The sequence below is a fragment of the Xenopus tropicalis genome, chromosome 1 (genome assembly GCF_000004195.4).
Source record: "Xenopus tropicalis strain Nigerian chromosome 1, UCB_Xtro_10.0, whole genome shotgun sequence".
In the NCBI taxonomy this organism is placed as follows: Eukaryota; Metazoa; Chordata; class Amphibia; order Anura; family Pipidae; genus Xenopus; species Xenopus tropicalis.
In genome coordinates, this window is record NC_030677.2 from 36,831,188 (window position 1) to 36,857,593 (window position 26,406).

The 26,406-nt window shown below is 39.6% G+C and overlaps 1 protein-coding gene across 8 annotated transcripts in view; it reads left to right on the forward strand.

Annotated features, from left to right (window-relative positions):
* limch1 (LIM and calponin homology domains 1) overlaps nt 1–26,406 on the forward strand; it is a 155,760-nt gene that overhangs the window by 28,453 nt on the left and 100,901 nt on the right. For all 8 annotated transcript variants that reach the window (XM_004911217.4, XM_004911218.4, XM_004911220.4 and 5 more), the window contains exon 2: nt 18,979–19,049. In XM_004911217.4, coding sequence (XP_004911274.2) covers nt 18,979–19,049 — 71 coding nt within the window. The remainder of the gene's footprint in view (nt 1–18,978; nt 19,050–26,406) is intronic.

The following is a 26,406-nucleotide window of genomic DNA, read 5'->3' on the forward strand; positions in this document are numbered from 1 at the left end:
TTGTTTATTTGCATTTACCCATGAAAGCCTGTTATAAAGAGTAAAGACCTACCAATGTTTAAAATCTGGTATCAATATTTACAGAGTATGGCTGTTTTGTTTCTGTCTCCTATCTGGAAAATGAAAATAGACTGGCATGACAAAAAATGGTAGCATTTTGTAGTGATCCCTATGATCCTGTTATATTGTATGCTGTATCCAAGACTTTTTCATTTGCTTTTTTACATTAAACACATCTGGTAAGCTGAGGCATTCATGTCGATCAAACTATATTACCATCTGTGCAAATACTTTACAGAGCACATAAATAACAGTTGTATTGGTTTATGTGCAAGAATTGGACACACATTTTGTTTATATTTCAATTCTGTAAGATTTTGTTTGATCAGTGCTATAAATGAGAAGGGCAAAGGTGCCAAAGAAATGAAGTCATCTCCTGTGCATTGCATTGCAGGCTTTCTCTATTCACAGTCCTCACTTCATTTGCCAAAGATATGCCCATTGTTTCCAAAAAATTTACAGTATACTACTCTACATTTCTGCTAGCCATTAAAGATCATATACAGTGGTGTGAAAAACTATTTGCCCCCTTCCTGGTTTCTTATTCTTTTGCATGTTTGTCACACAAAATGTTTCTGATCATCAAACACATTTAACTATTAGTCAAAGATAACACAAGTAAACACAAAATGCAGTTTTTAAATGAGGGTTTTTATTATTTAGGGAGAAAAAAAATCCAAACCTACATGGCCCTGTGTGAAAAAGTAATTGCCCCCTGAACCTAATAACTGGTTGGGCCACCCTTAGCAGCAATAACTGCAATCAAGCGTTTGCGATAACTTGCAACGAGTCTTTTACAGCGCTCTGGAGGAATTTTGGCCCACTCATCTTTGCAGAATTGTTGTAATTCAGCTTTATTTGAGGGTTTTCTAGCATGAACCTCCTTTTTAAGGTCATGCCACAACATCTCAATAGGATTCAGGTCAGGACTTTGACTAGGCCACTCCAAAGTCTTCATTTTGTTTTTCTTCAGCCATTCAGAGGTGGATTTGCTGGTGTGTTTTGGGTCATTGTCCTGCTGCAGCACCCAAGATCGCTTCAGCTTGAGTTGACGAACAGATGGCCGGACATTCTCCTTTGGGATTTTTTAGTAGACAGTAGAATTCATGGTTCCATCTATCACAGCAAGCCTTCCAGGTCCTGAAGCAGCAAAACAACCCCAGACCATCACACTACCACCACCATATTTTACTGTTGGTATGATGTTCTTTTTCTGAAATGCTGTGTTACTTTTACACCAGATGTAACGGGACACGCACCTTCCAAAAAGTTCAACTTTTGTCTCGTCGGTCCACAACGTATTTTCCCAAAAGTCTTGGCAATCATTGAGATGTTTTTTAGCAAAATTGAGACGAGCCTTAATGTTCTTTTTGCTTAAAAGTGGTTTGCGCCTTGGAAATCTGCCATGCAGGCCGTTTTTGCCCAGTCTCTTTCTTATGGTGGAGTCGTGAACACTGACCTTAATTGAGGCAAGTGAGGCCTGCAGTTCTTTAGATGTTGTCCTGGGGTCTTTTGTGGCCTCTCCGATGAGTTGTCTCTGCGCTCTTGGAGTAATTTTGGTCGGCCGGCCACTCCTGGGAAGGTTCACCACTGTTCCATGTTTTTGCCATTTGTGGATAATGGCTCTCACTGTGGTTCGCTGGAGTCCCAAAGCTTTAGAAATGGCTTTATAACCTTTACCAGACTGATAGATCTCAATTACTTTTGTTCTCATTTGTTCCTGAATTTCTTTGGATCTTGGCATGATGTCTAGCTTTTGAGGTGCTTTTGGTCTACTTCTCTGTGTCAGGTAGCTCCTATTTAAGTGATTTCTTGATTGAAACAGGTGTGGCAGTAATCAGGCCTGGGGGTGACTACAGAAATTGATATTGAAATTGAAAATTGAAATTGATAAACCACAGTTAAGTTATTTTTTAACAAGGGGGGCAATCACTTTTTCACACAGGGCCATGTAGATTTGGAGTTTTTTTTCTCCCTTAATAACGTAAACCTTCATTTAAAAACTGCATTTTGTGTTCAATTATGTTATCTTTGACTAATAGTTAACGGTTTTTGATGAGCAGAAACATTTAAGTATGACAAACATGCAAAAGAATAAGAAATCAGGAAGGGGGCAAATAGTTTTTCACACCACTGTATGTGTGTGTGTGTGTGTGTGGGGGGGGGGGGGGTTATATCTATATATAACTTACTGTAACACATTACATTGGATATGGCTATGCTGCTTTGCTTAGGCTACTGCAAATTATAGTGTTGGACTATGGCTTCTCATAGGGTAGCATATTGTTAGAGGAGACTGAATCCATCTATTATGGATTGGGCTGAACATGGAATCCTACACAGAAGATTTGTCTGAATGCTGATCTCTGGACCCTAATTTACATGTTCAGATTTGTGAAAAATAAAAATGGCATCATCCAAACAAAACCATTGATTCGGTCAAGGATTTAAAGTCACGTATCTTTAAGAAGTCAGATTCCGTGGCGGTACCGGGCTCTATGCGCCCCCAAGGCAAGGAGCCCACAATCAGAACCAACGACTGCCCTCTCCCAACCACAGGAGTGTGCACACGTGAGATTACCTTGTTGACCGGCGCGAAGCTCCAGAACTAGGGGTAAGTACACAGAAAAGGTACATGTCTGTCGCCCCCCAATCATTGCTGCCTAGACACGTACCTCTTCTGCCTAACCCTAGTTCTGGCCCTGCACTTTGGTAGAATAATGGATTTGGTGCATCACTATTGATTTTGATGACTGATTTTCATGATCCAACACTTTAATATAGCAGCTGCCAGAGGCTGGGCCAGGGATTCAACACCATTTGACAGTTTAGCTACTTGGGTTCACGAAGTTTGTCTTGTACAGAGAATTGAGTATTTTTCCCACAAACATTTTTATGAAAGGGACTGACATACAAAGCAGGCCCAGTCATTGGCTGACAGAAAATGGTACAGGTCTAAACTGGTGGACTTTAAATATAAGTGCCAAGTGTTTTAAGTGCCAAGTAATCATGTAGAATCACATTTTAAAATACTTACTGATATTAACTTATGTATAAGTGATTTTGATGTAAAAGAAATATATTGGGTAGTAAAGGAATAGTGATCTCAGCCCTGAAATACTATTTGGAAATGCCAAACAAGACACCAGGGCTTACGCTGAGATCACTATGGTAGTTTTCATTTTTGATGGCTCTGTAAAAATGTGTGCCTGTAACTGAAATCATTTCCATCTGCCAGCTTGCGGTGTATTTGTGCCAGCCCACCTTGTTACAGCAGTTTGGGGCCAACACAAATGAGGTATAGGGATAAATCCATTTGCAATTATAGCCCAGCATCATTTCTACGTGAACTTTTATGCACATGTGTATTTCTTTCCTTTTAGGACATATTTATTCCTCCTTTGAGCAGTGTTATGTGAATTCTTGTCTGTTCGTTATGAAACTGCTCTTCCTTGTGCATTGCTCAAAATCCAGTAGTTGCAGTAATGATTTGGTATTTGGAATGTATTGTAAAGTGTCAGCTCTCTTTCTGTGCTGGTGGAACAGGCTCCATGCCTTGCACCTTCCCGGCCTAAGCATTGTGATTGCAGCAGCCCCAGAAACGCAGATGTGAGGACCAATAGCATTTAATGTAAATGTCTTTACCCCAAATGCAGAACGGTTATTGATTTTTTATTTGGGTAATTAGATCTCAAAAGGTTCATAATTTGCCAATTTTGTTGTAAAGCTCTCAAAATAAAGTATTGAATTTCAGACATCCTAAATAACGCAAACTCATCTGGCAATTTGTGTTAAAATTAATATGAAACCCACATTATTCAACTGCACCTTTCAGCTGCCTTTGGTCCTTTGGAATTTGGGAGTTGTAGTCCAGCATCATCTGAGAGCTGCTATCTGCCAATCAGTGGTTTATTCACTTATTCCTTTGTGTGTATATGTAGGAATATGGTAAAATGGCAGTCCCGTAAAAGCTACTGTAGTTACTTGAACAGGAATGGTGGTGGAGTAAGTAATTTCAGTATATATTCCAAGATGCACACTCAAAGGATTAGCAATGTACCATTTTATTAGATGTTTGAAATCTCAGCATTTTAAAGAATGTACAGATATTATTCAGCCCCTAAAACAGAGAAGCCTCCATGTTTTAGAACTAAAACTTTAGAACACATTAAGGCTTGACATAAAGAGCTGTATAATAAGACCTTTGCAAATGAAACATGAAATCCAAATTCTTTTTTTCTTAGCTGTTAATCATTTATTGCCTTCTCCACCTCTATGCTTCATGCATAGGCAGGGCAGTCATTACTTTCACTTTCCATTTAACATTTTCTAGATGGCACTGCACTCCTCCCTCCTCCCTGTCTATAAATCTGTATCAGGGGCATGATTATCAGGTCCCCCACACTGGCACATACACAACGCTTGCCTTAGTTACAGATTTTACAAAATGGGGCCTGCCTGATTGCTGTGAATCAAAGACCAAAGAAAACAAAATAGTGTAAATAAGGTTTATTTTGCTCAATAACAAATTAAAAAGGAATTGGAATTATTTCCAAGGGTGACAGGTCCCTTATGACGTAAGTCATAGCGATGGGAATAGCAGTGTGTGTCAGTGAGATAAACATGATTGTAAGAGTCCCCCTAACTAGTACCAGTAACTGTCTGAAATAAGACAAGGCACTGTACTTAGTCAGGTAGGTACTGCCTCAAATGATGCTGTTTAGCTGAAGTTCTATTTAATTGCCTTCCCCAAAGTATTTTCAGTTTGAGTGTCTGAGTGTAACCCATGTTTCTCTGTATGTTAAGCCAGATGGCATGTGGGTGGGTGGAAAGAGTAAATCTTATATATATTACCTGCTTTATTTGCTAGTTGTGCAGCAGCCGTTCAGCAAGAAGACAGCACCTGCAGCTGTGTAAACCTTGCAGATTCCCTTAATGATGCTAATTTAAACCCACTGCGGCATGTTAAACCCACTGATGATAGCCCATTTGTCACTACAAATCACCCATGCAGTGCAGCTATAACTTTGTTCTGTTCACATGGAAATCAAGACATGCACGCACCAGAGTGTGTAGAAGTGACTGACTCCAGGCGATGGGAATTGGGGAAAGCCATTAAACACAAGATACAGGGAAAACTCATTGTAAAACATTGTAAAAGTCACATTTATCTGTAAACTTATTTGCTATGGTAGAACATTAGAAACATGAATTTTGCTATACTTTTCCTGACTGACTAGTCAAGTTGGGCCCATGCCAGGGGTATACCACCTGCCTGAATGTGTGGTGCCAACTGTAAAGTTGGTGAAGGAGAAAAAAATGTTTTGAGACAATATTTAATAGTTTTGGCTAGGCCCCCCCTGTTCCAGTGAAAGAAGGAGCATGGGGGACCCCATAGTAGAGCAAAGTCTGTACTGATTTGGGTTGCTAGGATGAGAGTGGAATACTGTACTAGGCCTTCAACAGAGCCCTAACCTCAACCTTACCTCAGCCCAAGTGAGAACCTGGGGGATGAATTGGAATGCTGACTGTAAACCAGGCTTGACATCCCGTCGTAAGTTGCCAATGTCACTAATGTGAGATGCGTATGGTTGAACGAAAGCAAATCCTGCTAATTCAGCAAAGCAGTGGCTGTCAATGCAACAATGGGAGGGCAACCTCATAGCCTTCATCATACCCTTACTTTCTGAATTAAATCTTGGACCCTTTTAGCCATATAAAGGTTTTTTGTTTTTACTTCCATTCATTTATTGTGAAATGGGCAGTAATATATGAGGCACAAATTTGTGGGTCCATAACGCATTCTTTGACATGGAAGCAGCCATATTATTTTAGGGCAGTGATACAGAATTACTTGTTGTAGCTATAGAAGGCCAAAAAATACCCCGCCATAGACCATGCTAAGAATTGTCCTTGCTAAAAAAAAAACAAAAAAAAAAACACGTAGAGAAAATTATCAGTATTGTCTCTTTTAGCAGCAACAAGTAGCTCTTTGTGTCTTTACTGTGCTAAGACATTTAGAATATAAAGCAATAATACTAAAACTTCAGTACCACAAGTGGTCTGTCTCAAGGTGGGATTACCTCTATTTAAGAGAAAACAATATACAATATAATATATGGGATATGTTACATATCAGCCCAATAAAGACACCCAGATAGCAAACTTTGTTCCTGTTCATCCACCTTCAGTGGCCTATGTGCCACTGTCCCAAAGTTAACCTAATAAACCACCCTTCAATAGCATAGAAGCATAAGAAAAAAAAATCTTAAGGACTTAAGTGTGCACCAAATTATGAGCAGGATATAGTTTTAATTAACTGGAACCTGTCTTACCAAATTAAATAACCAATTGTCAATTCCCAATATTAGATATATTTGGCATAAACCCCCCCCCAACCCCTTTTACTTTATGCTGTTAATGACGGGGATGGGCAAACAAACTGGATGTTGATTCTTATTGGGGAGTTTGTTGGTGCTTTTTCTTTTTGGAATTGGTAGTAGGTTGTTAAATGGTTTTTATTACACAATTGCTAACATCATGATGCATCAATTGATGCTGACATTTTTGAGAACTTTTTATCCATATGTCCATGAAATCAACCAATCAGGGAAAAGAGTTCAATGCCATGAGACTCCCAGTGAAACCACAATTAAAGTGTCTTCTTGGGGGGAAGGTATGAGATGCCTCCATGTGAGACACATTATGAGTTTAGTTGGTAAAATTGGCCCTTTGAAGATGACTTCATATTTATCAGAAACCTATCAAAGGAAACTTTTGTTTGCGGACTGTTACGGTATGTTGTCATCATCTGTAGGACTGTCTGCTGTTGCATATTAAATTAGACACTATAATCTGGGAACCAAACATGTTACTGCCTTCTATGTAAATGTTTTGTTTGATCTTATTCCATCTGGGAAGATTGTGTGTGGTAGAATTTTTGTTCTTTTTACTTCAGCATGGCTCATTTGACAAATCTTTGTGTAGGGCAAGAATGTGCATTTGATTTACCCCCATTTTCTCTGTTATAAGAAAAGATGTGATTGCCCAGTCTGCTTAGCACGTGTGGTTACACCACACACGTTTCCCTTTAGATGTAGGAAGCTCAAGTGTTTTTATAAATCCCCCAAAGTACTTCTAAATCATTTAGGTGTACTTTTTATTTCCAGGTCCATGCTACTTGCAAACAAAAACAAAAAAAAAGTGTGGGTACAAGTACATGAGTGAATACAACAACATAGGAAGAGAACCTGAAAAGTGCCCATTCATTGGGAAACGTGTACCTTTGTCTTTGTAGATTGCATATCATGTTCATTTTATTGTGTTATATGGAACCAACATGAATGATTCTCAGAATCTCCCTGATAATTCTGCTGGAGGATTGGGCCTCCTAGGGTCCACCATATGACTTGACTTCAAGGACTCACTTTCACAACAATTAGACTGAGACAGTGCCAGATGTTCTACAGGTTATATAGGCTTTTAGTGGGTATTAGAAACAATGTTTTTTTTTTTTTTCCCAGACTCCAGCCCACAGAGGGATGTTTGGTACCATAATAAGCCAGCCCGAATCTGGTTTTGTGTTTTGGTGTACAGAATAATGTTGTTCCCTTCTAAGATTAGTGCATTGTAAGCTGCCATTACTGAATGAGGTGACCTGGTGTGAACATTGTCACACCCCCTCTTTCCTTGGCTTTACTTCAGAGCAGTGCTGTCCAACTTGGGCCACGCAGGCTTTATGCACCCTAGTCTTGCTGTGTTTGTATAAAAGTTGAACAGCACTGTTTTAGAGCATTAACTCTGGCCCAGCTTCATAGCCAAACACAGGCAGCAGTTTTGTTCTGATGTGACTCTAAACCAGTGATCCCCCAACATCATGTTCTCCAACCCCTTGGATGTTGCTCACAGTGGCCTCAAAGCAGGTGCGTATTTTTGAATTCTTGGCTTGGAGGCATACAAACCAGGTATACTGCCAACCAAAGTCTCCTGTAGGCTGGCAGTCCATATAGGGGATGCCAAATAGCCAATAACAGTCCTTATTTGGCACCCCCAAGAACATGTTTTATGCTCATTTTGCTCCCCAAGTCTTTTTACATTTGAATGTGGCTCATGGGTAAAAAAGATTGGGGATCCCTGCTCTAAACCAACTGGACATTTCACTCAAACAATACTAATATATATGTTTTGGAGCCAGGAATTGTTCAGAGATGGAAGAAAATTAGCTTTGTATCTGAGAATGCCAGAGGCTGGGATGCTATAATAAACTGATCAAATATCTGGCAGATTTCTGCTTAACATTTGGGACACTTGAGACCATAACATTACTTTCCAAGCTCTTGTGAAATTATTATGATTACTGTGGAATATTGTACACTATGAAACACCCACCAGGATAAACCCTAATAGCCTGTATGTGTATTGCAAGCACTTGGATGTGTGCTTTATTAAACTCAGATGGGCGAATTCAACATTGTGAGCAGAACCCTTTATGAATCTTTCCTTGGCTGGTATTGGACATTTTATGTGATTTTACTATGTTGAATCCACACCATATCTGGACATACTTCAAACACCTTACCTCACTCCCTTGCAGCTCTATGGATGGAATAATTCATAAAATGCTACCTGCTTTTTATTGGTGTTTAATGTATTGATGTTTCATCTCTGCAATACTAGGATGAAGTGAATAGTTGTTCTGCCTCTTACAGTGCAGTAGCTATGGCTTGCTATTGTCACTGCCCCTTGTACATTCTCATGCGCGGAAGTAAACAAGCAGCTTATTCTTTACCTACGCATTTGTTGCAGTCAAATGGAAATAGATTTCACCTTACATGTGCTTCCTATTAGGATAAAATCCCCCTGCCCAAATCCTTTCACAGTTCCTGCTCCTGATAATTCTTCAAAGTCTTGTTGCATAAGGGCTGTAGGTGTAACATTTGCTTTTAAAGTTAGAAATGCAAAATGTCTATTAATATTCTCATTCTTCCAGTTCATGATGTAAAGTATCTAGTAGAATTAAGTCTAAAGCAAGTGGAATTCCTCATCTGAGTGAATTCTTCAGTTTGGTTGAGCAGCCGCTTGAGTGACTGGTGAAAAGCTCAGTTCAGTTGCTTAAGTCTTAATTCTACTGGATACTGTTAGAAATGGCAGCCATATTTGGAAACATTTGCAACTAAAGAAGTCAAGTCATTCCAGTTAATCAATTATAAATGTTGTGGATGTACAAAGTGGCTTCTGATTTTATTCCGGTTGGAGGGCCCTATTGTTGTGGGGTTTCATGCTCCATTGTAAGTATTGCTTGAGTCAGATATATTTTATATCTAACACACTGGAATAAAAACAGATTTTTTTTTGTTTAAATGAAAATTATATACCAGAGCTAACTAGATTTTTAATTTCTTTCCTGGTAAGTGGTACTTTATTTGTACACCCTTTAAAATAAAACTCCCATGCCAGTAAGCACATGATATCCCAGCCTGCTGGCACAATGTTCAGATTAATATATACCCATTTCCTGAAACCTGAGTTCCATATACGTTACTTGTTCTTTATCTTGTTTCGATTGGAGGCTCATGTTGGTGTATGCTGATCTTCACTAAGACAACTGTTTCTACATGTTGCATTGAAGCGGCAACTGTGATACAAGAACCAAGTTACTGTATTTCTCTCACCCATTCTAATGGTATCTGACTGCGGTTAGTCATGGTAGATTTTGTGCGTGGTGGGTGGCTGCACACCTGGCTTCTTACTTTATGCCAAACTTATAGGGGCACATTTACTAATCCACGAATCCGAATCACGAATGGGAAAAAATCATATTGGTTTGTGGAAGATCGCAAATATCACGAAAATGCTTACGAAAAAATCGTATTAGTCACGATAATATCGTATTGGCGATCCGAAAGTCACGAAATTTTCGTACCGAACAATTGTAAACAGCGGTAAAACCTTTCCGATTTTTTCGTGCAAACGTCCGAAAAAGTCGTGCGCCGTACGAAAAAGTCGTGCGGACGCCGAAAAAATCGGCAAAAATACGCTCGGAGCGTTCGTGCCTTTGTAAATGTGCCCCATAGTGTTGCTAAGGGGACTCCTCTCTATAAATCCTTTTGGTTATACCAATTACACCCAGCATAAACATTTACTTGCTTATGGATACCTTGAATTTTAATAGGGTACTACAGCCTCCTCCATGTAATTTGCAAGCACATTGGCTGTTGTAACAACTACTATGATGATTGGCAAGCTCATTCTCTAATTTTTGCCTGTGTACATCAAACAATGATATATTTTAGCCAAAATCTGGCACTTGGTCCCACCCTGACTCTTATGATATCGAGAGTGTACCCAGCCCATTATATGTATGTAGATGCATCCATAAAATCTGGATGGACAGTATGATTTATGTATTTACTGCCCAAAATTGTCTTTAAAATTAAAACAGGATGGAAATAGAGACTTTTGTTTCCAAGGTCTTTATTAGGCATCTCTGGAATGGAAAACTGTAAAACATGGGTTACAGCTCACTTACTTTGTAGGCAGAGTTTTTATAAAGCTAAAAACACAGGGTTTAGATGCGCTTTTAATAAGCATTCAAGGCGTGCTTGCATTCAAATGCGCCTTCAGTGCATGCTCTATTGGGAGGCCTTTCAATGTGGGCGATGGGTTCAGCTGTAAAGTAAAGGCAGTAAATATACTACACATTTACACACATCTTGCAATATCCAAGGGCAATGGATGCAAGCTCAGTTTATCATACACCTTCTCTCCATGCCCCATATAAAGAATAAGCCCTCGTATAAGCCCTATGAGTAAGAAGCCTTAACATTTATGGATTAGTTGGTTATTTAGAGAGAGAAGATTTTTGTCTCTCAGTACTTTTGTTTGTCAAGAAACCATCAGATGGTTTGTATTTAGCATGAACCTTAAACTTTCAACTCCCAGAACCAACCTGAGATTGCAGTTTGGATAGACAAGATAAAAATTATCCGTCCTGTTTATTGCTTACATCTGCTGCTTGGCAGGCTCCAACTAGGTTTGGGGTCTAGGATAGTTGCCCTGGCTAAAAGCATCTCTTGGTGAGTTTGCATCTGCTTGTAATTCATACCTGTAATTATTTGGTTCCCTAAGGGCAGTGGCACACGGGTTGATTAGTTGCCCATAATAAATCTTCACTATTGTGGACGACTAATCTCCCCACGAAATACCATCCCACCGGCAAGAGTGTAAATCGCCAGTGGGATGACATAAGCATCGCTTTGGTTTCCTGGAGTTGCCTCTCAAGGAAATACTGTTTTGATTTCTCTTTCTCATTTACTCTTATGACACACAAGTCTTTTTGTCTTTATGTTACAACTCCTTAGTGGGAATCAAAGACCTAAGTGTATGATCCTTAAGCATTGTTAGAGCTTTTGTACTACTGCAGGGTTCCTAGGGCATATCATTGCTCCTTGATTCATATTTCCTAATTGTAAAAAATTTTGGGACCCACAATAAAATGCATGGGAATAGTGTGATCTGGCTTTTGTCTGGGGGACTGGAAGGGCACAACAAGATAAAGATTGTTGTGATGTATGTATGTATGACTTTATAAAGCGCCACAAGGGTACGCAGCGCTGTACAATCTTAGAATATACAAAATTACACACAGGGAGGACAAGTGTTATAATTAATACAATAATAAGTATAAATACACAAGGAATAATTGCCATGTGGTATGAGACACAGTAGGAAGGAGGTCCCTGCCCTGTAGAGCTTACAATCTAAGTGATGACTTGCTCTATGGATCAGTTGACTGCTGAGTTAAGATGAGAGTTCTAGCAAGTCACCAGTGGATAGTCTTTGTATTAATGACACCCTCTGAAACTGCTGCAAACTGTATATACAGTACAAAAGCAAATCTGGGCTGTCATCTGGTATGACAATCAGATAGGACCAGTGCAGAGAGGAACCTTTTCTTTACAGGGGAGAGAGCCAGTGGCAGGGAGGCAGAATCCAGCCCTAGAGGCCCATGCAAAGAGTTAAGGCTGTGGAATTTCACACGTAATCGTTTCAATTATGTAGCATGCATTCTTTGGGAATTTTCTCACTGATCTCAAAAGACTGTTGTGCTGGGTGCCAGTATTTGTCTGATGGCTGCGCGCACTGCTTTTCAATGAGATGGACTGGGATTTAGGATGTTGTAAATAAAACAGGTGATGACTGGGAGGTGCCTACCTAGGCGAAACAAGGATAACTGCTAAAATGTCTACGTTTCTAATTTATCTCTTATGGGCTATTTTCTTTAGTTTTGAGCAATAATTAACATGGTTCTGTTAGTTTCATAAAAGGGCAAATTCTGATGGAGCAATGCCTGCAACAGATGTAATGTAAAGCTTTTCTGGTTCAGAGTGCCATGATGTTGAGTGACTTTTACTGTAGCTGATGGAGTTTATAATTATACAGGGGTTAGTACCAATAAAGTATCAAATGGTTCCCATTTCCTGGAAAGCTTATACCTCTATATTAGAAGCCGTCTGACATTTTCTGTTGTGTAACCCAAATCAGAGGTATCACTCACTTGCTGTGTAGTTCTGCCTTAGAAGAATTAATAGTGTAAGTATATTGCTATACACTTATGCTCCAAAATCTGTTGGCTTCCTCTAGCCTGTCTTGGCTCAGGTTCATCTCCCCTCAGTGTAAATTCAACATTTCCTCCCCCCTCTGTAGTGCATACTGCTTACATGTAATTCCATGGAATCCCCTTCTTAGCTAAATACTCCTCTTGCTGCAGTTAACCAGACCAGATCTATTTTGATAGGTTTATTGTACAATGGGAGGGTTCTGCATTGTATACATTATATTGGCTTAATGGTATTGAGTTGTCTACTAGCTACTTTTTGGTCACATATTAATATTAGTGTTGGGGGGTTGTAGTAACGGGTATACACTGTCTCTTTTTCTAGTGCTCCTTTATCTTTCTTAGTCAAGTGCTACCATCCCCATTTTTTTTTTTTAACTCTGATTCTCTCCCCACTTCCTTCTGGTAATGCTCCCCTCCACTTTTTTTTTAGGGCAGTGGCACACGGAACTACTTGTTGTGGCTACAAAATAGACAATACTGAGAATTTTCTCTACGTGTTTTTTAGCAGAGACAGTTCTCAGTATTGTGTATGGCAGGGTGTTTGGTAGCTGGCTACAAGCAGCTCTGTGTATCATAGCCATTACATGTCTTGTCTGTCCTATTGTTTTCTTACCTTTCTGTTTATCGCACTTTCTTCCCCTTACTTCTGCTATTTCCCAGCCTTTTATGCCTGTTGTATCCTTGCCCCCTTTCCAAATTAATATGCTTTCACATGTCTTCTGTTGACCTTGATTGCACTCCATTTCCTTCTTTATATGTTTTTTTTCTCTCATTCTGCCTCCACCTGGCATAGCTATTTTCTGAAATACCATTCCTACTTCTAGTTCTCTGATTTTAACAACCCACACTTATACATTTTTACCTTTCTTGATACCAGTATTCTGCTTGCCAAACCCTGTTTTAATAGGGCCTGTTTTCTTCCCAGTTAACTAAAACCTGTTAATGTTGGCAAATTTCATGTGATGCTAAAAAAAGATATTTCCGCTCTGCTTTTCCTTTCCTAATCTGTACACTTAGAGAGGATTGGTGTCTGCCTAATCCCTTTGCAAATCCATCACATCTTTTTGAGTTTAATCCGATTAGTGATTTGGCTGTAATAGTATCTTCTGAGTTACCTGGATAAAGAAGTCACATAAACAAATACTCTTGAGAAGGAGACTAGCGTGGAATACTGATATCCATAACCCCATTGTTACTTTATTTCTACATGAAATAGGATCAGGCACAAACAGCCTCTTTTTGTTGTTGAATTGCTGGCCTGGAGTGTACAGCCTACAGGGTACATAAACCTAAGAATGCATACCTAAAGGCTGTGGATAGCAAAATGCTAAGAAAGCAAAATCTGAATGTATTATTCTAAAGAATGAACAGAATATAAATGCCCTTCGTAATGAATGTGGCTCGCAGTGATTCTTTAAATTTGGATCAAAACTCCAGGTTATAGGGAAGAGGCAAATGTCATTCCCATTGTCACCAGTAGGAACTGACTTGCAGTGATATTCTTCCGTGATACCATATCTTTAAATGCAGATCAGAAATGATGTGAATTTTAAAACTATGCAACTTGCATCCCTCCAGCTGTTTTTGATGGGATGCTTGGATAGTCAGGTAAAAAACAGCTGTGTTCTGGTTTTTGTTTTGGGGAAATAGCCCCCAGCCCCGCATAGCCCTTGGCCAATCTGCTCTGTATCCAACACTGTAACCTGTTGCTAAGTTCCATTGAGGGTGCCTGGAGGGGAAGTAGATTACATTGCATTATGTTTGCCGGTGGAATGTTCTCAGAATGCTTGTTCTATGTACACGCACTAATGTTTGGGTGGGATATTCCTGCTGTTCAGACTGAAGGTTCCTCATATTAATCCCAGATCAAAGATACCCAATCAGTTAAAGCAAGTGAAATGTAACACATTTTGCCGTGAGCATGTGAAATTGCAGTACCTGGATGCATACCAGCTATGAGATTCCCCAGGGCTATAGGAGGTTACTTATGATAGCCAAACATGTATAAATACTTTCCAGGATGACAGGTGAGCAGGTGAAACCTGCAGTCTAAAAGCAGATAAAGATCTGAATTAATCTTACATGATGTTATTTCATGGGATTCCAGCACTACAAGGTGTTGAGATATTTATATCGCTTTATATTTCTTACAGGTGGTCAGCTACCCATGCTCCTAGAATTCAGATTGATTATAGGACAATGGGTCTCTGTATGCCTATAAAAATAATCCAACCATTGGCTTTGAGCCATATCATCAGATCAACTTTTCAACTGATTTGCCACCTATGCCCTGGCCAAATCGCCAAAGATTCCCGGCATAGACACATGTTGGAATTGGCGGGTATCTGCATTTTCTCCTATCAGCCTTAAAGGATGGTTCACCTTTATAAGTTAATATTTATTGTGTTATAGCATGCACTGTTCTTAGCAACTTTGCAGTTGGTCTTAATTATTATTTATTTATTTTTTTAAAGGATTTGCCTTCCTCTTCTGCATCTTCCAGCTTTCAAATGGGGGCCACTGATCCTGGCATCCAAAAAACATTGCCACATGAGCTTACAATTTCATTATTGCAATTATTATTTATATTACAGTCTCTTATTCAAGCCACTGCCTGGTTGCTAAGGAAAGCAAGACCCTAGCAACCAGAAAGCTGCTGAAATTCCAAACTAGAGAGCCGCTGAACAAAAAGCAAAGTAACGAAAACCCACAAAAAATAGAAAATGAAAAAAGAATATCAATATCAACATTTTAATTTAAAGATAAACAATCCCTCGCTTGCAACAGAGGGCACGATGCAAAATGCCATTTTTTGCTGTGCCCAGTTGTGTATTCAGCAATGTGTGCTTCACAATCGGCACTTTGTCAGTATCACTTTAGATCACATTCTGTTTATTGTAAGTGTAGATGTTATTTGTTTCTTTTTTTAGTACCTTATTACAAATGACTTTTGTAGAACATGATATCTTGTCAAAATAGTTCAGTTTATATTTCTGTCATTGTGCAGCTCTTATGTTTGGCCAGTGAGCCAGGAAAGGAACCCTTTACCCCAGTTGCACCATATCTCTTTCCTCTCGGCACTCCCCTGCTTCAGTGGTGGTCCCATTTTTGTCAAGCCCATTTCCATTTATCCCTGACTTTAGGGTTCTGCTTTGCTGTGCAAGTGGCTGATAGTGAAAGGAATGCTTTGCTGAGATGAAGCAGCTTTACAGCATCACCAAGAGTTCAGTATTTCTCAACTAGGTCAGGAGTTTAGGAAAATGGCAGTGTAATCCATTGTGCTTAGGAACTAATAGCAGCGTTTCTGTACCACAAGGCAACAAATCAGCCACTTGTATTTTACTGTTTCCTGCAAGACTTGAGGTTTGACAACACCCAGAAAACCACGACTGGACTCTTTCCACAGGTTCATTGTCGGTATGAAGTGTTATATAAACTCTGCTATAATACAGCTATTTTTCCTGTTAATAGAGAGTAACAAGTAACTGCGTGTTATTTGTAATTTTATTCTCATCTTTAATTCTCTACTTTTTTTTACCATCCCCATAGACTGTTGATGTACTTACATTTATTCTGAATTCATAAATGGACACATTTTAAATAAGTGTTTTGGTTTTCACTTTGCTTTATAGCTTTCTGCTCTTACCAACTCAGCAAAACCAAACTGGAAGTGTTTTCATAGAATGTAACATGGGTTGACACAGAGTGCAGCATTGGCAATATGTCTGCATTGTGCAGGTGTGTTAAATAACAATTGTGCATAGATATCCCACATACTACTTTTTTGGGGGGTCCAGGGTGGTACTGCAGACAAATAGAGAAATGCAACTGCCAATCCGAACCAAGTACAGCAAACAAAGCTTAAGCCTGTGCAATAGAGGATGCTGGATTCTTCTGACACAGAGAACAGATGACAACCTCTGTGGGGAGAAGCGCCACGTGTGGTGTGTTAGGAAAGTATAAAAAAAAGACTTCACAGTTTAGGTTTTTTTTATGTCCAATACTGCTATTATAGATGTCACTATCACTAAAGGTTTCAAAAAGTGTCTTTTATGGATGAATCAAGATGAGTGTCAGTTAAATGACCTCCCCCTTTAGTGACACTTAGTGCTGGGGTAGTTCAGTGCTCCCAGTCTCCATAGACTCTTGCCACTGTCTTGTTACCTGCAGAAAGTTGCAATGTAATGGCTAAACTTGCTGCAATAGGCCCTTTCCTGGCATTGGCAGTTGCATCCTGTTGGTGCAGACCCAGGGTCTTCCCTGTGTGACACCCGTTGACCTGCAGTTGTAAAGGTATTAATGTGAATCACTAGAAGTGGGTTTGTATTCCAACTAGTATACAATTACCTCCCCAACAGATATAATGGACTATTCAGGCAATTGCCTAAAGACCAGATTTGGTGCTGTATTGACCACAACAGGCTTGTTTGTCAAGTGATCTGCCTGTTCAGCCAAGTGGGCACATTGAGCATGTGTATATGGCTCTACAACGCACTGCACTAGATCAATGTTGTGATAAACCTTTCCTACGGGGCCCATTCCTCCATCAAAACATCTCTGATCTAGAGAATAGCAAAAGGGGACAACTGTAGCTAATACTAGGTTTTCTTGGGAGTGGGAGGGGGTAATCTATATTTCTTTCAGACAGATAACCCAGAGGTCCCTAACCCTTTTTTACCTGTGAGCCACCTACAGATTTAAGAGGAGTTGAGGAGCACCACCAGCATGAATAAGTTCTAAGGGATGCCTAATAAAGAGCTATATTCGGCTATTTGGTAGCCTCTGTGTGGCTTGACAGCCTGCTTTGAGGTCACTTGGGAGCAACATACAAGGGGTTGGTGAACAACAAATTGCTCTCGAGCCACTGGTTGAGGATGACTGAGCTAACCAGTAAAGGTGACCTGCTGATTAAATGATATGTTTTATGAGACTTTTATTACATGACCTGAATAGTATTTTGATTACTTTGCCCCTCCCTTTCTGTTGCACGGCATTGTGGATAATTAGGGGAAGTCTGTTCTCTGCTAAGTGAATTATTGTTTCATTCTTTGTGCACAATGATTGCATTTGGTCACGGAAAACAACTAAATATTAATTAGATAATCCAAGTAGATTTCCCCCACCCTTGTCATGTGTGTGCACTTGCACAGAGGCAGTATGGTGGCTACCATGGAGCTGTATGGTAACCATGCTGATGGGTTTATTGTAGCAGTGGCTGCCTTTATTATCATGGGTCTGTTGTAGGGGACTGTACAATTCCAGCTAAGGTCATCCCTCTAATGCTTTCCACTCTCACGCAAATAGGCCATTTTATGAAAAACGAATACTGGTTTATCCATGTTCTTACTTTTTCCCCTAGTTATTACGTTGGGTATTATAAATATAATTAGATCCTTTTTCTTATCTAAGAGAACTATGATCCAAATAATATGTTACAGTTGCTCAGAGCATTGTTACAAAACCGATGTGTAAGCTTTCTTTTCCTATACTATATATCCCTTAACTATCTGAAATAATAGTTTGAAATGAAAAGATCAGCTATTAATTGCTTCAGGCCTGGGAAAGTGGCAGGGGGATTCATATATGCTACTGCTGGTTTCAGTGTATAATCTTTTATAAGCTCGCATTTATTGAATGTACACAGCTATGGGATGAATAGGGTTTGAGTGGGGAGTGTGGATGGGTGGATGCTGGCACTTGTAGTGCTGCCATAACTGGAATGAGTATTAAAGGTTACCAATGCATAATGCTATTTCAGATCAGTATGCCAAAAATGTTCATAATCGCATACAGAATTTATATTTGGTTGTTCTGGAGCCCCTTTTCAATGTGGCAACCATAATGGCCAACCTGGTAAAGCACCCCAGTGACCAACTCCATTTCTATTATTGTTTTTAGGCTGATGGCACATCTGGTCATTTATTTCATGACAACTACAATGTATAGGAAATAGCCACAACAACTTGCAGTTGTGCCTGGTACACTAGATTGTTAAGAGCAATGGTAGCCCTGGGCACACAATTATAATCTGAAAGCTGCAACTTGTACAGTATTGTGCAATAATCCTGGTTACAGGACTGTTCATGTGACCCACAGTGAGTGCTAAGATATTTGGATCATCGCTACAAACCGCCTAGTGTGCCATAGCCCTTGAAACCTAAAGCTGAAGAGCAGGGCATCCATCGGCAACTCAGGTGGCCTAGTGGGGCCCTGACTGTACCTCTACTGGCCATGCTTGTGAAGAATATATATTATATATTTTGTTTTATAACTTTTTTTTCTTTTCTTGTCTTCTGCAGCAAGTTACTGGCAAAAGCTTTGGCGACAAAGACTTCAGGACTGGACTGGAGAATGGAATCCTTCTGTGCGAGTGAGTCTGCTTATTTTTTTTTTTTTTAAAAACTTGAAGAGATCTTGTGTGTTTGGGATAAATACCAGATATGTTTAGCTGCTTTATTCCTTTGAAAATAACCATGCATGCTACTTTATGGCTCTTCTGTGTGATGGTGCTGAGTATCTTTTAAACCTCCCCCGCCTCACCTTATCAGTAAAAATAGGAGCCACGCAGGAAACCATTAGTTTAGAAAAATAGATTTTTATTTCTTTAAGAAAACGATCTGCAGGGCTCTTTTTTTTTCTTTTTTTAAGGAAGGAAGTTTCTGACCCAGAAAATATTGTTACTGCACATGCTGTAACATTATTTTTATGCAACTTGGTGTCAACCAAACTGTTGCAAATTTGTTTCCTTGGCACACTATAAAAAGGGGATTAGTGAGACCCATCAATGAGAGGGAAACAAAGTCTGCTTCATATTTGGCAGGAAGAGCTGCATTCTGCAGCTGGTTTAAATGTACAGTGAACTGTATTCTCAGAAGAGCTCTGGCTGAAAACCAGCGTATATTGTTGTCTGGTCTTTTATATTGCAAACAGTTTGTCCGGTGCAGATTTAAAAAGGTTTCCCTTCGTTATTATATGTGATTGTCCTTTCATGTGCTGCCCTACTGCCAGATGATAGCTCATAAGAGCGAGCCTGTCCACCCTGATTAAATGAGGAGAGTTCTTCTTTGTACCAATGATCATCAAAAATAAGGGAGTATTCCCATAGGGGGTAATGAAATAGTAACCAATAGCAACCAGTAAATAGCATTTACTGGCCAACTGCTTGTTTTGGATTACTAGAACTGGGTTAACTTCAGCCTTTTTATTTAATTACTTGGCATAGTAGACCTTTCTGACTAATCCATCTGAAATCTTGTACACTGAGAAGCAGCAAATGTCACATTTGCAAGGCTTTGTTTCTGCCCTGTTCCTCAACACTTTGATTCATACTGCACAAATGCCACAGGAAATCTTGTAAACACCACTTAATGATGTTAGCAGTTTTTGCTGCTTGAAAATATCCCAGCAACCACTGAAATAGCTACATTTTTTGACATGACCAGCAATAAACTACCAGGGGTTATTTATAAACGTAAGTACATAATATAAACATGTACCCCCAGGTTAAGGTCCCCATACACGGGCCGATAGTAGCTGCTGATATCGGTCCCTCGGCCCGTGTATGGGCACTCCCGACAGGCCTGTCCAGATCTGAGGTCCCTGGACCAACTTTTCGTCGTTATAATTAGATCGTTTGGCCCCAAGGCCAATGCTCGTTTGGCAACATCGCCAAACCATCTTATGGTGTATGGGTCCTTTAGTCTGTGTCAGTAAATGACCCATTCAAGTGTCAGGGGTAACAAAGGTGACCTTTTTATTATGCATTATTCTAAGTACTGTACCAAGGTAAATTAGGTGTCCAAAGAGCCTTGAGCCATTTTGCTCTATTTTACAAGGCTCCTTGTAGAACTGACTGGGTTCTTTAAGTATATGAGAATTGACTGGTTTGATACTGTTGCATGTGGGCAATACCACCTGGCAGCTCAGAAAAGATGGCTTTGCTTCCTACCTAGTACCTCTAGGTTAATTTTATCACACTGTCATATGATTTCGGAGAAAGCGCTACTTTGCATGAGGTGAATTTATCTCCTATATTAGAAAGGTTATCTTTTCTTCTATAGTTTAATTGTCCTATTAGGCCACATTAATTAGAACTTCCCTATTTTAAGTAATTGTGTGGCTGTTGGAACAAGCTACTGGCAATTATTTTACTTGTGTTTAGCTTGTTAAGGACTTGCCAGAAGTGTAGGAGGAAGCATGTCTGTGGGCTCAGTAACTTTGTTCTCTTGTTTGAGCAACAATGCAACACTTCCAAACAGTTCCAAAGATATCCATGTAGTGTTGCTCTATACTTTATGCCACAATTGGCCAACTTTTTTTCTGATCCACCTCCTACAAGTCCCAACATCACAAGAGAGCTAAAGCTTGTGCTGATGTGTTGGTACATGAACCGTAGCTGGAGGGCTGCAGGCCAGATACCTCTGATGTAGGTAGAGCTTTCCTCAAAACAAAGGTTAACAACAGGATAAAGTGTATTTCTGATACAAATGTCAGCTACCTGAAAACATGCGTCTAGGAGACATCTGGTAAGCTTAAAATGGATAAAGACTGGACAGTTTAGTGCATGAGGCATCCTTCACCTAGCCTTTAAAGGACAATGAAAGGTTAATATAAATAAAAAGAATGCCTTTAGACTTACTTTTAAAGTACTTACTGCATATCTAAATTCTCAAATCCCTGCTTGCTTCTCTAAGATATGATGCTGGCAGCCTACAGCAGTGTGAAGCCTATAGTGACATCACTGAAATCTCTCTCCCCTTCCTGTAGGCTGCCAGCGGCAGCCTTCCTATTCTCTGAGCATGTGTGTAACTTGATCCTGTCTCCTGTTCTGAGCTACACATGCCCACCAGCCAATCAGAAGCGGATATGGCAGAGGGGGAGGGGGGAGGGAATGAAACACATGTGCAGTATGAAGCAAGGAGGGAAAGGAAAGGAGAATACCTTTTTAGAGATGGCTGCCTGTTCTAGAAAATGTGAAGTAAGTGTGACTGAGTAAATATTTGATTAGGTGAGCCAAAAGTGTGGCGTTTTTACTAAACAATAGGAGGACTATTGGGCAGTATGCTTTTTAAATTTTGACTTGCATTCTCCTTTAAAGGATTGCAATTGCCACACACTGTTTGTGTGGAGACTGCTGGGCCACTGATATGTTTTGTTTATTCTGGATTTTATGCAGAATACCTTTTGTATTGTAAGTTGAACAGGATTCCTTAAAGTGAATTCAGTGATGTCATCTACGACCGCAAGTGCAGTTGTGGTACCACTAAATTAGCCGTAGTCAGTTGTGCCAAAAATCCCAGGTACTTGCATGGACAGGCACTCCTTTCCGTTCATTTAGTATTCCACACTGCTCAATCCTTTCCACCGCTTGTTCTGAATTTGGTGCAGTTATGCCTATTGACGCAGGCAAACTCTGGAGCTAGCTCCACCTCGGAACCAGACGGTAGCTCCAGGGTTCCCACAGCAGCCTGCATAAATCACCAGGGGCAAGTTCACCAGAAATTACGCCTACTAGACTTAGACAATTATCAGCGCGCTTGTGTCCGTTTTGCAGCTTAGGCCTTAATTGTGGCTGACTTGACCAAAATGGCACTGGAATTGTGGGGGAAATATCTGCATTGTGGGTAAAATAATTCCATTTTAATTGCATTCAAAATTGCACTATGCTCATTGTGGTGTGATCAGTAAACTACTCCTTATGTGTGTTTGGGCTCTGGAAGGTAACTTGAGCTCAAAACTCCATACAGATAAGTCCCTGGTCTACTCTGATCCTTAGTGCTACTGGTCAGCAATACTAATTGCTTTTCCTCCTTTACAATATAGTCAATATCAATATTTATAAAAGAAAAGTATAGGTTAAGAAGAGTAGCTGGCAATGGTCACTACAATACACACATACTCGCACGCTATATTGTTGTATAAGATAAATGCCAGGAACACAGTAATAAAAAGCAAAGGATAAAGAGCTGCTTAGAGAGTTCTGGTACAGTTTTTCTTTTACGATCTCCTATAATAGCTGGTATGTCTGTTTGCACATAGAAAGCTTATGGGGATGCCACATTGATCCTGAATGGCTCTGGGGATTGTGAGTAGCTCGGGGAAATTGCACTCGGAAAAACTGACTGCTTAATCGGAAGGATTTATCTTCGTGCTGTAGCAACTGCTGCCCAGGAAAACACTCACTGCTAACGGATTACGTTTATCCCCCTTTGAAAGACAGGTTATGAAAAGCATTGGAAACGATCGACCATGCCCTGCAGAATGCCATTGTTTTAGATTGAAAAATGATGGGTAACACTACTGTGTGTAAGAAGCATTAGGATGCCCATAACATTGAAGGCTGGAACTGATGCTCTAATGAGCTTGTATGCTTTGTAGTCATTCCTAGGTTAGGGAGTTATGGATAGGTGCTAGGTATACTCTACAGATACTGTCAGTAATGGCAAACAGGGGTATCAAGCTCTCTCCAACCTGCAGCCTCTAACTGTTCCTGAACATTTTCTTGCTGGAAACATCTGCAGTGGGCACATTGTCATAGGCTTCAATGCTGCAGTGGGGAAAAGTCTAAGTCTAAGTTGTCGAATGGTTGATGGATAGCTGGACTGTCAGTGGAGGAGATAACTAATTTGTTAATGGAATTTTAAAGTGCTTGAGAAATGGGGCTTTTTAGAGAGTCATTTTGTTGCACAAGATAATGCATCTCATTTATAGGTCAGTATATAATAGTAGTGCCCGGAAATGCTAACTCATAGGAAGGCCTATACTGACTGCATAGGAACTAAAGCAGGCTATATTTGAATATATATGTGGTAATGCCACTTTGCTGGGACTGGAACAAATGTTTGTCCCTAGCAACACCTTCAGAAATGGGGACATGGCTCACATGCATATTCCTTAGTTCTTTTAGTGGCACCTCTCATACAGTATTTATCGACATGCCAGTTTTAAACGACATAGTTGTATAAAGAAAATTGTCTAATGAGTCAACCCTCCTTTACCAAACTGCCAGCTAAGTAGCCTGGAAACTTCATATAACGGAAAAAATGTCTTTATTATGTCAACCTTCGGTCCTCACCAGAGCAGAAGCCTTGAGGACTGGAGTGTTAACTTAAGATGTTTTGTTCATTTTATCAAGTCCCTTGAGTGCACCATGCTTTTTTTCCAGTGAAGGAAGCCATCTCCCATAGAGCCCATTATAAGCAAATAATTACAATTTTTAAATTATATCTTTTTTTCTCTGTAATAATAAAACAGTACCTTGTACCTGATAGTAACTAAGCTGCATGAATCCATATTGGTGGGAAAACAGTCTTATTAGATTTATTTAATATTTAAAAGAAGATTGGTTGGTTCAATCCCTTGGGGGTGCTAAATGTTAGGAACCCACCCCAGTGATTGTAATCACTTACCTCATACCCTGGACAGTAACTTCTGGTATCGGAAAACTATCGGTATCGGTGAGGGCAGTGAGGTTATGGAATGCCCTTCCTAGTGATGTGGTAATGGCAGATTCTGTTAATGCCTTTAAGAGGGGCCTGGATGAGTTCTTGATCAATCAGAATATCCAAGGCTATTGTGATACTAATATCTACAGTTAGTACTAGTGGTTGTATTTATAGTTTATGTATGTGAGTGTATAGATTGGTAGGTGTGGGTTGTGTGTGCTGGGTTTACTTGGATGGGTTGAACTTGATGGACACTGGTCTTTTTTCAACCCTATGTAACTATGTAACTGCACCGGCCCGGGGTACATGCCGGCAGCGATCCTCTTCCTGCCTCTGTCACGCAGGTGCCCATACACAAGAGAGCGAAAGGCTGAGCTTTTAATGATTTTTAAAGATTCATTACCTGGAAACCCCAAGGTCCCAAACATTTTGCATTATAGATCCTATACCTGTAGTGAAATATAATATATGATTGGCTTTCTGGAGTCACTGACCAATCAGGCGCATGATTGGGCTTCACTTCTCTAGTGATCATCTGGGCTTCATGTGTTGGCCCCAATGGCCAAAAGCGTATTGGGTAAATCAATTTTCCCATAGAGCCTCCAGCAGTGGTATTTTGTAGTAGAGTAGGCTATGAATACATTTTTTTTTCCATTTTCAGCAATAGAAAACAAAGTAATATTAGATTGCCTTTATGTCCTGACAAACAAAGGCAGAGAGGAAGTAGTGATTGTGTGACCAAATAATTGTAGGAATCAAAGAAGCCTCTGTGGTGCTCAGTGTTCCGATGCACATACCAGTAGCTAAGAAAACACAGACTTCCTTAGCATTCCTTCCTTCTTCTCAGGTGCTGTGTGTGCTTTGGAAGGGACCACTGAAAAGAATGCTTTTCCATACATTGGCTTCATGTCTGTGTAAAGCCAAACATCCTGCTTTATAGCCACTAATGCTGTGAAGTCTTGCTATGCACTGCTTGATGCTGTGCTTTAAAGGATAAGCACATGGTTTGCTCAGCCTTCTTAAATACAGACTGCCAAATATTGGCATATTCATGTTTTAGTTTTTATTTTTTTTCTCTGTTTTTGCCACTTTTTTTTCTTTCTTTTTTAAATTCTTTCCTATGTATTCTTATTTTTTCTCTCTTAGTAACATTGACACCAAGCATTATTTTTACCAGCTAGGCCAGTAAAATACCAGTCAGATGGCAGCACTTTGCACTTCCCAGCGAAGAAGCCACTGCATTTTTTTTGTACAAAAGACACTGGCAGGGTCAGAAAGTTTGCTTTTCCTTCTTTTTTTTTTTTTTAGTCACAGATTTGCACCCCCCCTCCAGTTATTTAACATTTTCCTGCCCTTTAACAAGGGTAGCAGCTGAAAAGCTATTTTGGTAGCTCGATCGCTTGAATAGCTACTTCTCACCTGTTTTTCCCAGAAGGTAAATCTTTCCTATAGGCTGTAACAAAACCACCAACTGCAATTTGCACTAAAACTGAATGAGTTGTAAATGAATCTCTCCAAGGTGGCCTGCAGGAATGCCACTATATTGAATATTGTTTAGAGAAACTGTATAGCTCAATTGAAATAAGAAGGGGATTTCATGCTATCCAATATATGGAAGAAAATCAGCCTTTTGTTATGGATGAGGAAGGGTGGGTGTACACTTGTTTTTTTACTTTAGTATGACAGATCACATTGTCACTTGCTTTATTTGCTTCTAAACAAGTTTTATTTTCTTTAATATATATATAATATATTAGCCCAAAGCTGAACAGTTCTGATGCCATTGCCACCAGAAAATAGGATGTTTACTCTAATTTGGTCTCTCTTTTTCCTTCTTGTTGGCAACACAGTAACATAAAAATGTTGCTGAATAGATGCCAGATATTTTATCTGGACATAAATGGGCATTAAAGTGAGTTGTTAAACAGAGCTCTGCTTGTTAAAGCTCCCTTTATGGTCCAAAAGAGGTGGCTGGGTGCCTCTTGGCTTAGAACAGCAAGTTTATAGATACCGGAGAATAAATTCTTAACTACCACCCTTCTTTAGTTTCAGGTTAGCCCCAAATATCATCTCAGTTCAATAATCTTTCTAATTTTGTTTTTTTGGCTGTGTGTGGAAAAATGATAAACTTTTTGAATATGTTCTTATTGTGGGGAAATTAGTGATAGACATAAAGCAATATAAAACTGATAATATCATGAAAATGAAAAAAGTTAAATGAAAGTAAGTTATTTGGGTAAGTATAATAAAACTTTTTTTAAAGGAATTTATTTGAAAATAGTA